The sequence below is a fragment of the Saccopteryx leptura genome, chromosome 3, assembly GCF_036850995.1.
Source record: "Saccopteryx leptura isolate mSacLep1 chromosome 3, mSacLep1_pri_phased_curated, whole genome shotgun sequence".
NCBI lineage: Eukaryota > Metazoa > Chordata > Mammalia > Chiroptera > Emballonuridae > Saccopteryx > Saccopteryx leptura.
In genome coordinates this window covers 5,644,059-5,657,760 of record NC_089505.1, presented here as the reverse complement: position 1 = coordinate 5,657,760, position 13,702 = coordinate 5,644,059, and the positions used below count along the sequence as shown (strand labels likewise).

General features: G+C 60.3%; 1 protein-coding gene across 17 annotated transcripts in view; it reads right to left on the bottom strand.

The window, feature by feature from the left end:
- Positions 1-10,228: 10,228 nt before the first annotated feature.
- The window catches only part of AFDN (afadin, adherens junction formation factor), a 150,382-nt gene continuing 146,908 nt past the window's right edge, over positions 10,229-13,702 (bottom strand). For all 17 annotated transcript variants that reach the window (XM_066372832.1, XM_066372838.1, XM_066372840.1 and 14 more), the window contains 2 exons: positions 12,598-12,682; positions 10,229-12,060 (listed from right to left, as the gene is read on the bottom strand). In XM_066372832.1, coding sequence (XP_066228929.1) covers positions 11,907-12,060; positions 12,598-12,682 — 239 coding nt within the window. In that variant the 3' untranslated portion in view covers positions 10,229-11,906. The remainder of the gene's footprint in view (positions 12,061-12,597; positions 12,683-13,702) is intronic.

Here is a 13,702-nt window from a genome sequence, read left to right as displayed (position 1 = left end):
CACCAGGGCGGGCGGTCCCTGTCTGTCTGTCTGTCTGTAGTTAACGGGTCACCAGGGCGGGCGGTCCCTGTCTGTCTGTCTGTCCGTAGTTAACGGGCCACCGGGGCGGGCAGTCCCCGTCTGTCTGTCTGTCTGTAGTTAAGAGGCCACCGGGGCGGGCGGTCCCTGTCTGTCTGTCTGTCTGTAGTTAACGGGCCACCGGGGCGGGCAGTCCCTGTCTGTCTGTCTGTCTGTCTGTAGTTAAGAGGCCACCGGGGCGGGCGGTCCCTGTCTGTCTGTCTGTAGTTAACGGGCCACCGGGGTGGGCGGTCCCTGTCTGTCTGTCTGTCTGTAGTTAACGGGCCACCGGGGCGGGCGGTCCCTGTCTGTCTGTCTGTCTGTCTGTAGTTAAGAGGCCACCGGGGCGGGCGGTCCCCGTCTGTCTGTAGTTAACGGGCCACCGGGGCGGGCGGTCCCTGTCTGTCTGTCTGTCCGTAGTTAACGGGCCACCGGGGCAGGCAGTCCCCGTCTGTCTGTCTGTCCGTAGTTAACGGGCCACCGGGGCGGGCGGTCCCTGTCTGTCTGTCTGTCTGTAGTTAACGGGTCACCGGGGCAGGCAGTCCCCGTCTGTCTGTCTGTCTGTAGTTAACGGGCCACCGGGGCGGGCGGTCCCTGTCTGTCTGTCTGTCTGTAGTTAACGGGCCACCGGGGCGGGCGGTCCCCGTCTGTCTGTCTGTCTGTAGTTAAGAGGCCACCGGGGCGGGCAGTCCCTGTCTGTCTGTCTGTAGTTAACGGGCCACCGGGGCGGGCGGTCCCTGTCCGTCTGTCTGTCTGTAGTTAAGAGGCCACCGGGGCGGGCAGTCCCTGTCTGTCTGTCTGTAGTTAACGGGCCACCGGGGCGGGCAGTCCCTGTCTGTCTGTCTGTCTGTAGTTAACGGGCCACCGGGGCGGGCAGTCCCTGTCTGTCTGTCTGTCTGTCTGTAGTTAAGAGGCCACCGGGGCGGGCAGTCCCTGTCTGTCTGTCTGTCTGTCTGTAGTTAAGAGGCCACCGGGGCGGGCGGTCCCTGTCTGTCTGTCTGTAGTTAACGGGCCACCGGGGCGGGCGGTCCCTGTCCGTCTGTCTGTCTGTAGTTAAGAGGCCACCGGGGCGGGCAGTCCCTGTCTGTCTGTCTGTAGTTAACGGGCCACCGGGGCGGGCAGTCCCTGTCTGTCTGTCTGTCTGTAGTTAACGGGCCACCGGGGCGGGCAGTCCCTGTCTGTCTGTCTGTCTGTCTGTAGTTAAGAGGCCACCGGGGCGGGCGGTCCCTGTCTGTCTGTCTGTAGTTAACGGGCCACCGGGGTGGGCGGTCCCTGTCTGTCTGTCTGTCTGTAGTTAACGGGCCACCGGGGCGGGCAGTCCCTGTCTGTCTGTCTGTAGTTAACGGGCCACCGGGGTGGGCGGTCCCTGTCTGTCTGTCTGTCTGTCTGTAGTTAAGAGGCCACCGGGGCGGGCGGTCCCTGTCTGTCTGTCTGTAGTTAACGGGCCACCGGGGCGGGCAGTCCCTGTCTGTCTGTCTGTCTGTAGTTAACGGGCCACCGGGGCGGGCGGTCCCTGTCTGTCTGTCTGTCTGTAGTTAACGGGTCACCGGGGCGGGCGGTCCCTGTCTGTCTGTCTGTAGTTAACGGGCCACCGGGGCGGGCGGTCCCTGTCTGTCTGTCTGTCTGTAGTTAACGGGCCACCGGGGCGGGCAGTCCCTGTCTGTCTGTAGTTAACAGGCTGACCGCTTTAACAAGAACTCAGAGGACCACACCGGCCAGCACAGCCGGAGGTCAGCTGCCCAACGAGCAGATGGATGTCAGATGAAAAAACACATATCAATGGCCCTAAACTCGCCGGAACCAGGACAGCAGCCAGATTCTCCGAGGCTGATTTTATTTATAGACTGGAGCCAGAAGGACTCGACCCCGCCGTAGACTTTTGGAAACAGAACGGACGTGTGAGCCAAGGCTGACCGTGTCGCAACTCGGGGCCCTGCTCTCTCAGCAGATTCACTGGAGTGAGGAGGTCTGTGAACAAGAAGGGCTACCACATGAAGAAACGACTTGAATTCTGCTGATTTTTAAAAAACATAACCCAAAACGTCCCAGTGGAAAAAAAGACAAACACGTTATCTCGATGAGTAAAATAGTTTTGAAAACTCTCTGACACCTGAACGTGGAGAGTCCGTGGAATGTGGAGGGGGTCTGGCCAGGACAGGGGGCGGGGGCGGGGGGCAGTGAAGAACAGTAACCGTGACCACAAGGGGACCTCAGCCGGGTCGGGCCGGGCCTTGGGCTCAGGCTGAGCCTGAATGCGGACCAGAGTGCCCATGACCGTGAAGAGGGGAAGTCAGATGCGTGGCAGATACTTGAAGGCCGTCTCCTGTCAGAGGAGGGATGGATAAGGTCATGAGGAAAGCTCCTTCTCACTCAAATTCCTGAGAATGAAGATTTAATTGGGCTCCTGTTGCCTGACTCAGTCATGATGGTGCTTAGGACAGCATCAGTGACAGAAGAAAAGAATACTCAAAAACAAGGACTTTTTAAAGTGCTCATTTCCGGAGACATTGTCAAAGATTTTTTTTTTTTAAGTGAGAGGAGGGAGATAGAGAGACAGGCTCCCACATGAGCCCTGACTGGGATCTAGCCGACCACCCCTGTCTGGGGCCGGTGCTCAAATCAACCAAGCTATTTTTAGCACCTGATGCTGATGCTCAAACCAACTGAGCTATTCTCAGAGCCCAGGGCCACACTGGAACCAATCAAGCCACTGGCTGTGGGAGGGGAAATGAGAGGGAAGGGGAGGGGGAGGGGAAGAGAAGCAGATGGCTGCTTCTCCTGTGTGCCCTGACCAAGGACTGTACCCGGGACTTCCAAATGCTGGGGCCGATGCTCTGTCCACGGAGCCAACCGGCCAGGGCCAAAAAAAGAATTTTTTAAACACAACTATAACAATCGCCTTGGCATATTCATAAAAAAAAAAAGTAATAATAATAATGAAGTCATTAATCACTAACTGAAACTACTTTAAAAGGAGTTGCTAAAAGTTTATGATATGTAACCACGATCAGAGGGACTCCATGGACAGTTGTGGGAAAGAGAATGAGACACAGTCGAAAAATGTGAAAACATCCCAGCAGCCGCCAACCTCGGTGGCCCGGGACTTCCGTGTGAAACTCAGAATGACCAATACTCACCAGAAGTTGAGCGTTTCAGACGCCTTCTGCATTCCTTCTGCAGTGATCAGAACAGGCCAGCGTGGGGAGGAGCAGCGTAGAGCAAACACCCACGGAGACCCCAGCCCTCACCCGGCGCCCTGAGCACTTGGCCAACCTTGTTTTAGAAACACCCCTGCCCAGCCCACCTCCCGTTCCTCCCCCGTGTTTTAAACTGACTATCAGACAATATCTGACGGAGCGAAATTCAGCTTTGAATACACCGTGTAACTGTGTGCACTCCACGTAATGAAAATACTTGAACTCCGCTTAGTTCTGACAGTTCATTAAGCGGTTTCCCAAACATGTGGAAGTGACCCCCGCTTGACAGGGAAATGAGACATCTGTGTGAGTTCAGGGACGGTCCCGTGATTTAGCATGCGGTATCAGACGTGACCCGGACACGCTCCGTGGGCCGGGTCACGTGTCAGGGAGGGGGAAGAGAGCCTGTGGCAGGCAGAGTCCCGCTGGTCACTGCCATTGTCCCCAGACTCCGGCAGAACCTCCGGTGTCCACACCTGGAATGTCATGACGACATTTCTGTGGTGAGTGGATTCCCAGCTGGGGCGGGAGGCATTGTTTCCACCGGTGCCCCTGAGGGGCTGGCTTCCGGACGGTGGGCTGTTCAATAGATCAGAGCTCTGCTCCCAGGCCAGGAGGGGGGCCGGGTGGCAGGTCAGGAAGTCAGAGAACACAGGCCAACTTTTCTTTACCAGCAGGGAGGTCTGCTTCCCCGGTAAACAGGAGAAACCCTCGACTTTGCACATCAAATATGCAGATACAAGAGATCACACACAGCCCTGGCCATTGGCTCAGTGGTAGAGCGTCAGCCCAGTGTGTGGAAGTCCCTGGTTCGATTCCCGGCCAGGGCACACTGGAGACACACCCATCTGCTTCTTCCTCCGCCCCCTCTCCTTCCTCTCTGTCTTTCTCTTCCCCTCCCACAGCCAAGGCTCCATTGGAGCAGAGTTAGCCCAGGCGCTGAGGATGGCTCCATGGCCTCTGCCTCAGGCACTAGAATGGCTCCAGTTGCAACAGAGCAACGCCCCAGATGGGCAGAACATGGTCCCCTGGTGGGCATGCTGGGTGGATCCCAGTCAGGCACATGGAGGAGTCTGTCTGCCTCACTCCCCACTTCTCACTTCAGAAAAATACAAAAAAAAAAGAAACCACCCACGCTGCTCTGTGAAGCGCCAAGCCCACCCCACAGGGCGGGAAGCGCTGAGCTGAACCCGGGCCGTGTTTCACGTCACCTTCTCACAGGCCACGCGCCCCCTATTTTCTCAGCCACGGCCCCAAAGCAGACTGTTCCTGTGCCCTGGGTGAGGGGCCCCTTTCTGGAGGGAGAGGCCATCCATCGGCCGGACCAGGAACGACTGGTCAGCAGACCCTCAGGAACGTGGCTGCCGCGTGGCCAGGAGAGCGAGACCAGTGGTGGTGGGGCCGGCTGCCCAAGGCGACAGTTCCGTCCCCACTGGAACACCATGCCCTTCTGTCTAATCAACCTGATGTCTCTGTCCGCTTGAACTTTTACTAAGATCTTTCCCTGCCGCCAAACACCATTTCATTGGCACCTGGACGTTCCTCACTCATTTTTCGTCTTAAAAGGAGAGATCATGGATCAAGACAACCAGAGTTGGTTGACAGGGTGGTGGCATCCCAGCCCGGGTTTGGGACGTCCGTGTGAGGACCGTGGTTCTGAAAACCACAGCTGGACTCAGCCTCCGGGCCCCAAACCTGCGGGATGAAGCTTCTCCCACACACGTGAGCTCGGGCGAAACAGGGCGTGGAAGTCCCAGGCGTGGCCGTTGTCACGTGGAGACGACGGAGGCGTGCAGGCGTCGAGGACTCCTGCGGGGACAGAGAGGAGCTGGAACGAACCGGGTGGCGCTCTCAGGTCACTTGGCTCCTTGGCCCTGTGGTGCATCTGGACTTTAGGGACAGGACAGGGAGGAGGACCATGAGGACGTGAATTCTGTCACAAGTATCTGGCGAGGGGACGGACAGGAAGAGATTGTTAACTTTCAAATTCTATTTCCCTCTTTCATTCACGTCCTGGAGCCCCTGAGGGTTTGACGCCAGAGATCTGGCCCGGCAGGACCTGCCTCACCCCTCCGACGTGAACCCTCGAACTGCCCTCGGGGGAGAAGCGCAACACGGTCCCCGGTCCCCATGGAGCCCGCGCCTCGCGCCAGCCCTGGACGGGGAGGCTCCCCGGCTCACGGGGTCGGAAGCCCACGAGCTCCCCGGACCCGCAGGTCACCAGGACGAGAGCCTCCTTCTGACCAAGCTCCCGACTGCGCCGACCCCCAGGTCACCGGGACGAGAGCCTCCTTCTGACCAAGCTCCCGACTGCGCCGACCCCCAGGTCACCGGGACGAGAGCCTCCTTCTGACCAAGCTCCCGACTGCGCCGACCCCCAGGTCACCGGGACGAGAGCCTCCTTCTGACCAAGCTCCCGACTGCGCCGCTCTGGGGCCTGCGCACCCAGGTCTCGCCTGCGCCAGGGATGGCGTGCAGACTGCGAGCTGGCGTGGTCTGAAAGCGACCGGGCACAAAGCGGCCGCCGAGAAGGGCCAGGGATGGGGTGGGAACATCCACTCCGGATGTGAGACTTTTCAGAAGAATGACCAGAAGGGCAAGCCAAGGAGAAAGCGCCCGCCGGTCAGCGGGAGGAGGAGGAACAAACACGCTGATCGTCTGTGGGCAGCCAGCAAGGCGACTCCGTGCGGAGCTGTGGGGAGGGGCCTCCCTGGCAGGCCCCGGGCCCTGGGTCTGTCTGTCTGTGACCTGCTCCAGGGCCACCCCGGCCAGGAGCAGCCGGGCCCTGGTCTGTCTGTCTGTGACCTGCTCCAGGGCCACCCCGGCCAGGAGCAGCCGGGCCCTGGTCTGTCTGTCTGTGACCTGCTCCAGGGCCACCCCGGCCAGGAGCAGCCGGGCCCTGGTCTGTCTGTCTGTGACCTGCTCCAGGGCCACCCCGGCCAGGAGCAGCCGGGCCCTGGGTCTGTCTGTGACCTGCTCCAGGGCCACCCCGGCCAGGAGCAGCCGGGCCCTGGGTCTGTCTGTGACTCGCTCCAGGGCCACCCCGGCCAGGAGAAGCCGGGCCCTGGGTCTGTCTGTCTGTGACCTGCTCCAGGGCCACCCCAGCCAGGAGCAGCTGGGCCCTGGGTCTGTCTGTGACCTGCTCCAGGGCCACCCCGGCCAGGAGCAGCCGGGCCCTGGGTCTGTCTGTCTGTGACCTGCTCCAGGGCCACCCCGGCCAGGAGCAGCCGGGCCCTGGGTCTGTCTGTCTGTGACCTGCTCCAGGGCCACCCCAGCCAGGAGCAGCCGGGCCCTGGGTCTGTCTGTCTGTGACCTGCTCCAGGGCCACCCCGGCCAGGAGCAGCCGGGCCCTGGGTCTGTCTGTGACCTGCTCCAGGGCCACCCCGGCCAGGAGCAGCCGGGCCCTGGGTCTGTCTGTCTGTGACCTGCTCCAGGGCCACCCCAGCCAGGAGCAGCCGGGCCCTGGGTCTGTCTGTGACCTGCTCCAGGGCCACCCCGGCCAGGAGCAGCCGGGCCCTGGGTCTGTCTGTCTGTGACCCGCTCCAGGGCCACCCCGGCCAGGAGCAGCTGGGCGCTCCCACCCCAAGGCCCTCAGAGTCCAGGTGACCCACGGGCATGGTCCAGTCTGAAAGGCACTGCTCTGAGGGCCTGCTCATCAAAGCCACTTCTTCCCATTAATTCATTATTGAAAACATGCCTGTCAGACCCCTCTTCCACGCCAGGCACCGGCCCAGCTGCGCTGGACGCAGCGGTGAGCACACCCCGCACAGCGCGGCCTGTGGTGGGAGGAGCTGAGCGAGGGGCAGGGGCCCAGCTGACATGACAGCGAGGGCGCGGGGGAGTCTCCCACTGGTTTGCACGTATTTCGTAGCAGCAGCTCCAGTCTTACATTAGAGGGAAGTGGTCAGAGGGCACTGCAGGCCGTGTCCCTCAGGGGAGCATGGGGCCCGCTGGGTGCTGACTGTCCCCGTCCCGTGGGCCCCACCTCCACGCTCACGGGGTCCCGTCTCTGACATTACCACGCAGACGGCGGGGACCTCCTGCGTGCCCGGCGGCCGGTGACCAGGAAGGCTGCGTGTCTGCACTCACAGGACGTACAGTCAGGAGCGGCCACGTGGGAGTGGTGACAGGTGTGGTGTGACCGAGCCCACTGTGGACGAGCAGAGGGGAAGGCGGAAATCCTGAGGCTCTGCCACCTGACGATACCGGACCGCACCACCCAACGTGAGCACCGGTCCTGCCGAGTCCGCCGGGACCCCCCACCCTCGGTTCTGACCCCAACGGCTCCCGGGGGGAGATGCTTCTCCCCCTTCTAACCCTGCCCGGCTGCCGGTCTCCACTGCCAGTCCCCAGGGTCCCCCCACAGCCCTCCTGTCCTCTCCCAGTGGGGGCCCCTGGTCTCGCGGCTCCGAAGCCCCCCCCGCAAGGCGGGAGCTCAGCCCAGCAGCCAATCTGAGCAGGTGCGCAGACACCTGCTGGCCCCTGGCCTACCTTCCCGTACGGTCTGGTGTCCCACTCCCGCTCACCCAGGGGGCCTGCATGGCTCCCCCTCCTCTTCACTTTCTCACGTGTCCCACTGGTGTCCCGCTCTGGACACTGGTCACTCCAGAGGGACCGGTCACTCTGGGCGGGGCCCCCAGGGGGCCTGCAAGGCTCCCCCTCCTCTTCACTTTCTCACGTGTCCCACAGGTGTCCCACTCTGGACACTGGTCACTGGTCACTCCAGAGGGACTGGTCACTCTGGGCGGGGCCCCCCAGGGGGCCTGCATGGCTCCCCCTCCTCTTCACTTTCTCACGTGTCCCACAGGTGTCCCGCTCTGGACACTGGTCACTGGTCACTCCAGAGGGACCGGTCACTCTGGGCGGGGCCCCCCCGGGGGCCTGCATGGCTCCCCCTTCCTCTTCACTTTCTCACGTGTCCCACTGGTGTCTCGCGTTGCCAGCGACACATCTGAACACAGAGCCCACTCCTCCGAGCCGTCCCTCTGCTGAACAGCGTGAACAGGTGAACACGGAACAACACGGGTGACCAGGAGGGCGCGGGTCCTCGGAGACTTCACACGGTGTCCACGGGCTGGGGGGTTTGGGACAGTCTCCACACCCACTTCCTCATGACTGATTTTCAAGGGTCAGGTCGTGATACTTAACAGACATCAAGAGCACCAACAGAGCGCCCCCGGCCCCCCACGACGCCTCCCTTTTCTCCTCCAGATGCACCGAGCACGTTCCATTCTGCTCCCAGGACAGACGCTGGTTTCTGGGTCTGTTCCCACGGAAACAAGCTGGGGCGGGGGCGGGCGGGGCATTTTTACAGCCGTACAAGGAACCTAGTCTCTCCTTCTGTTCTTGTTCGATTCAATTCAAGATTTACTTTTAAAAATTCCAAGCTGAAGCTGGGACCCGTCACTGATTTAGATTTAGGCCACTGGCACCTGTAGCCGCTGCACAAGCTTCAGAAGACCAGGAGGAAATAAGGCTTGATCCATGGAAGACGTGAACTTGGTTGCGTACCTGAGGCACCGTGACGCATGCGTCAGGGAAACCTGTCCCCCGGGACACCCAGCCCCTCGCCTGCGATGTGTCACTCAGACTCGGTCCCGCCCTCAGGGCCTGCGGGAGCACCCTCTCCTGTCCAGAGGGAGCCGGCAGAAGCGCAGGGACGTCCCCCGGAGCCCAACCTTGCCGCCCGCACAGCCCGTGCTGGGCTCCGGCGGCCCCCAATGCGCAGCTTCCACGCCTGGGGGGGGGGCTACCTTCCGCCAACCAGTGTCCTCCCTCGAAAAGGAGCATCGTTTTCTCAGAAAGGCTGCCTACCCCCTCCACACCCCGAATTGGGTCAGACTGCCCTGCACACCTTCTCGATCCAAAGTTAGTCGCTAATGATGTTCACAGAAGAGTGTCTTCCCAGACCTGCTCCGGGGACCCGGAACCACGGTGGCCCCAGGGACAGACGGAGTGGGCATCATAAATTATACGTGTGGAGTCAGCTCACTGCCTTTCACGTCTGCTTTGAAGTTGCCCACGGCCTCCGGGGTCGCACGCCCTCTCAGGACGCGTGGGGACGGTTCCGGACGGGAGCCCGGTGCTCTGCACGCACTGCCCGCTGCTCGGCACGCGCTGCCTGGTGCTCTGCACGCGCTGCCTGGTGCTCTGCACGCACTGCCCCCTGGCAGCCCTTCCACGCGGGCTCCGCCGCGGCCCAGCGTCACCCTCTGCGTGTGGCCGAGTCCTCGAGGCCAGCGTCCACGCGCCGCTGCCGCGTGGGGCAGGAGGCGGCCACGGCGGGCTGGAACGCACCTTCTCACGAAGGGCCACGCAGCAGTGGGCCTCAGGACGACACTGAGTCTGCACAGACAGTCTCCCCAAACCCCAGCTCCTCCTCGGGTCGGAGTGAGCGCTCAGCACCGGCCCGTGAGCTCCTGGTCCCACCAGGCAGACCTCCACGGTGCCTGCAGCCCCGAGACACCCTCCCCTCCCCAGAGAACTTCCCGGAACCCAGCCCCCGTCCAGCACTCAGCGCGGAGGCCGTGCAGGACCCGCGGACGAGGAACGGGGAAGCCCCGGTGCTGAGGGCCGAGCGGCCCCGAGCTCCCACCCGCCACTGCCCTCACCCACGTCCACACCCAAACGCCCCTGGGCGCGCCGGCTGGCCCTCGCTCTACTGCACCTCCCACCAGGACCTCCCGTCCCCACGGGCACGCTTCAGAATTCCGAGTGGTGCTGCGGGAAGAGTGGGACCGAGGACGGTGTCGATGACCACGGGACCCCTGGTGTGCAAAGCGGAAGCCGTGACACCCATGGCCACGTGTCTGAGGCCACTGTCCAAGTGGCCGGAGTCTCATTCAGTCTGTCCCAGTGGGACAAAGGCCCCTCCCACAGGGTGACGCAGCAGTGACACTCGGCTCACGTTTAATGAGGGGACAGGGAGCAGGCGATGGGGGAAGGGAACGTCATCAAAGGACCAGCAGATATACTTAAATACATACAAAGTTTATTAAAAATAGGTTCCCAATGAAACACAGTAGAAATGGCGAACTACAGCAGTTTTGATGCTTTTCCGTAGTGACGCACATTACGAAAAGCTCTTCCACACCCATCACCTCGGGCCCACCATCCGAGGACAGCGAAGCCCCTTGCCCATGAGCCCGACACCCCCATAAAAATCACCCGTGTGCAGATATTTACATGTGTCTGCACGTACGCGGGCGTCCTGGTCTTCTCTATATATTAACAACAGTTATTAACAATAGTAGCTCACCTGCGTCACTCTCTGGGAAGAAGGGGGTTTCACCCCATCAGGCGGCCCGTGTTCTCGAGGTCTCTGGGAGAGGCTGCGGCCCCCACACTTGGGAGCGAACGCCCAGACCTGCTTCACGCTCCACAGCCAGGGCTGGTAGAGGCACGCTTCCAAGTAAGGACCCAGACCACGTCCACTCGCACTGGAATGATGCTCCCACAGCTCCTCTCAGGGACCCCTCAGGCTAGAAGCCCCTTTCTCGTCTACGTGAAAGTCGCACACTCTCCTCAACACACAGCGTTGTGAGAACAGTGTGGTGCAGAATGACCCTCTAGCCCCGAATCAGGGCTTTGTCAGATAGAAAATCTCATAATCACAGAGTGATTTATCTTATTTTAACATCACACAGTATAAAACAAAGTGAGGTCCGTCTCCCAACACCTGCCACATCCTCATAGATGAAGAAACGACAGTGTAACTAATAATTCAACCAATGAAAATTAAATAATTCTATTAGGGCGTAAAAAAATAGCCTGAACAACAGCAGGAGCCATTCTTACGAGTTTCAATCACGGACGCGGAGGTGCGTGAGCCTCCCCTTCCCTCCCCCCGGCGGCGGCGTGGCCTGGGGCCCCGTCTCTGTCAGGGTTCGCGCTCCTGAGAGCACAGGGCTCAAGCCGCCCCTTCGCCTCCCGCCCCTCGGACACGGTGCTCCTGGTCACGGCAACACCATGCTGCCAACGACAACCTGACATCTCTGGAAGACGTGGTTAACTTTCTCGGGTCAACCGCCACCTTCAACACTGCCGATGACTTCCTATAACAACAATCTGGTTATATTATAAAAATAAAGTCTCCTAAACTTAAAGCCTCAGACTTTCCTGTTGAAACCGTTTCTCAGCCGAGCACGCAGCACTGACCGGGAGGGCACGCGCCTGTGACGGCCGAGCAGGACGCAGTTCCCGTGCGCGTCACCGCAGCTCCGGGTGCTTCGGGCCACACGCGGGACGGCACGTGGTGACCCCACCAGCTGTGTCCACACGGCCGCAGCAGGTCCGCCTGCCCTGCCCCCCTCACAGCCCCTGCTGGCCACTAAGCAGTGCAAACGAGAGTCGGGGTAGCTTGAGCCATTCTCTGAGCAGAAGTCAGGTTTCTGGAGAGGAAGGGAACAGGACTTCCTCGTGCTCCGTAGGATGCGGGGAGACACCGCCGTGTCCTCCGCCCCTGCGTCCTGTCCCGACTCCAACTCAGAAACCAAGACGGCCTTCACGGGGCCCCACCCCGGGAGCCAGAGGGTCAGATGGTGCACGATGCTCTCTCGGTAGAACAGAACAGTCTCTGAAACCGGAGCGTCTGAGTCCCCAGCACTTCAGGGCAGAGCGAGGGTCCGCTCAGGCCCGCTCCCAGCCGTCCTCTCACTTGGTGTTCAGCTCGTTCTCCAGCTCCGTCAGCTTGCGGGAGGCTTTGACTTTGTCGGACACGTCGCGACCTTGCGAGAAGAGACGCTGGCGCTCTCGGAACGTCAGGTTCTCGGGGGCCCCCGCGCCCCCGGGGAGGTCAGCCTCGTGGCTGCACGAGAGGGAAGCACAGGCCACGGTCAGGGAGGAGGGGTCCTCGGCAGGCCGCCGAGTCCACCCGAGGGGGCCACGCAGGAAGGGGGTTCGTAGCGAGACTCGGTCTTGGTTAAATCTCACCATCACCTTTCCTCCCACTGAAGCCACTGGGACTGTGCTTAATCCCAGGTGGAAAAAGGGCAAAATACTCTCCTTCCTAAAAATGCTAACTTTCTCTGTAACACCCAACTCTCAAAACCCTTTCAGAAACCTCACTGTTAGCAAGCAGGGGTTCCAACACTTAGAAGTACAGCTTTTGATTTGTTTTTAGTGAGAAGAGGGTGAGGAGGAGGGTTTAGGGCAGGGGTCTCAAACTCGCGGCCCGCCGAACAATTTTGTGCGGCCCGCAGACTAATCCACAAAGTTCAAAATATTTTGGATAAAATGAAGTAAGCCCGTGGATTAGTCTGCGGGCCGCGAGTTTGAGACCGCTGGTTTAGGGTTTAGGGTTAGGAAACCAACTGGCTGGCACAAAAGCAAACACATGCAATACCTTTTTGACAGTTTCTCTCTCGGGTCCCGATGGGCATCGTGGGCACCAGGAAGTGTCCCAGAAGATCCCGTGAAAGAGTTTGGTCCTTTTCCATAAAAGAAAAAGGAAAGTTAGAGTTCCTGCATTATTCCTAAAACTTGACAAATAAAAAAGATGCAACGCCCACAGAAGAACACCACCTTTTAATCACTTAAGAGAAGGAAGGAAAAGCTCTTGCAATCAGATAAAAGCTCCGCCAGTCTGAAACTGCCACCGCTTCGTGGCCTGGAATCCAATCACTCCCTCCCAGGGGCTGCGTCCTGGCCTCCCGCTCGTCAGTATCGGAGAGGAGACGGCGGAGGCTTCAGGTAGCGAGAGCCAAAATGTTCTAATCAGGTAAAATTCACAAGTATCATACATTTTTTAAGGAAAACCCACAGAAGACTGACTTCAGTGGGGACAGAACAAAGCTTTCCAGACACCTGACACTAAAAGTTTTCTGCCAGGTCACCGAGGGCGTGGAGCCCGCAGACTGAGGTAACCCACACGACTGGTATTCCTCGTTTCAGGGCGGATACTAAGACTTTTATTTTCCAAAATAAATGGCTGTAATTATTAAAAAAAAAAAAGCTTTTTAAGCAAAGGAGCTACCCAAGACCCCTGGCACTGACGCTGGTGCCCAGAGATCACTCAGTGCCCCACAGCACGGGGCGGCATGGTCTAGGACCCCATCGCCCGCCTATCTGCCCCCCGGGCTGCGGAGGACCCAGACAGAGGCCGGGCAGGAGGTTCCAAGTGCACCCAAATAAGTTCACCTCGCCCCTCATGACACGTTTAAGAACGTTAAAATCACGCTGACACCATTCTGTTCGTTGTAACCTCCGCTGACGGCACAGGTGAGCGAGTGCTCGGCCGGTCAGCCCGTGGACTGACTGCGGATTGGATGACAGGCCACAGCTCCCACAGCGGTCCACCCGGGAGCTGCCCCCCCAGACCGCTGCTCAGGGCGGGCCACCCACTCACAGGAAGCCAACCTCAGCCAAGACTCAAAAGACCACCGGGAAGCCACGCCCCCAGCCAACGCCGACGCACGCAGGCCTGCAGGCATGTTTGTTACCTGCGTGGG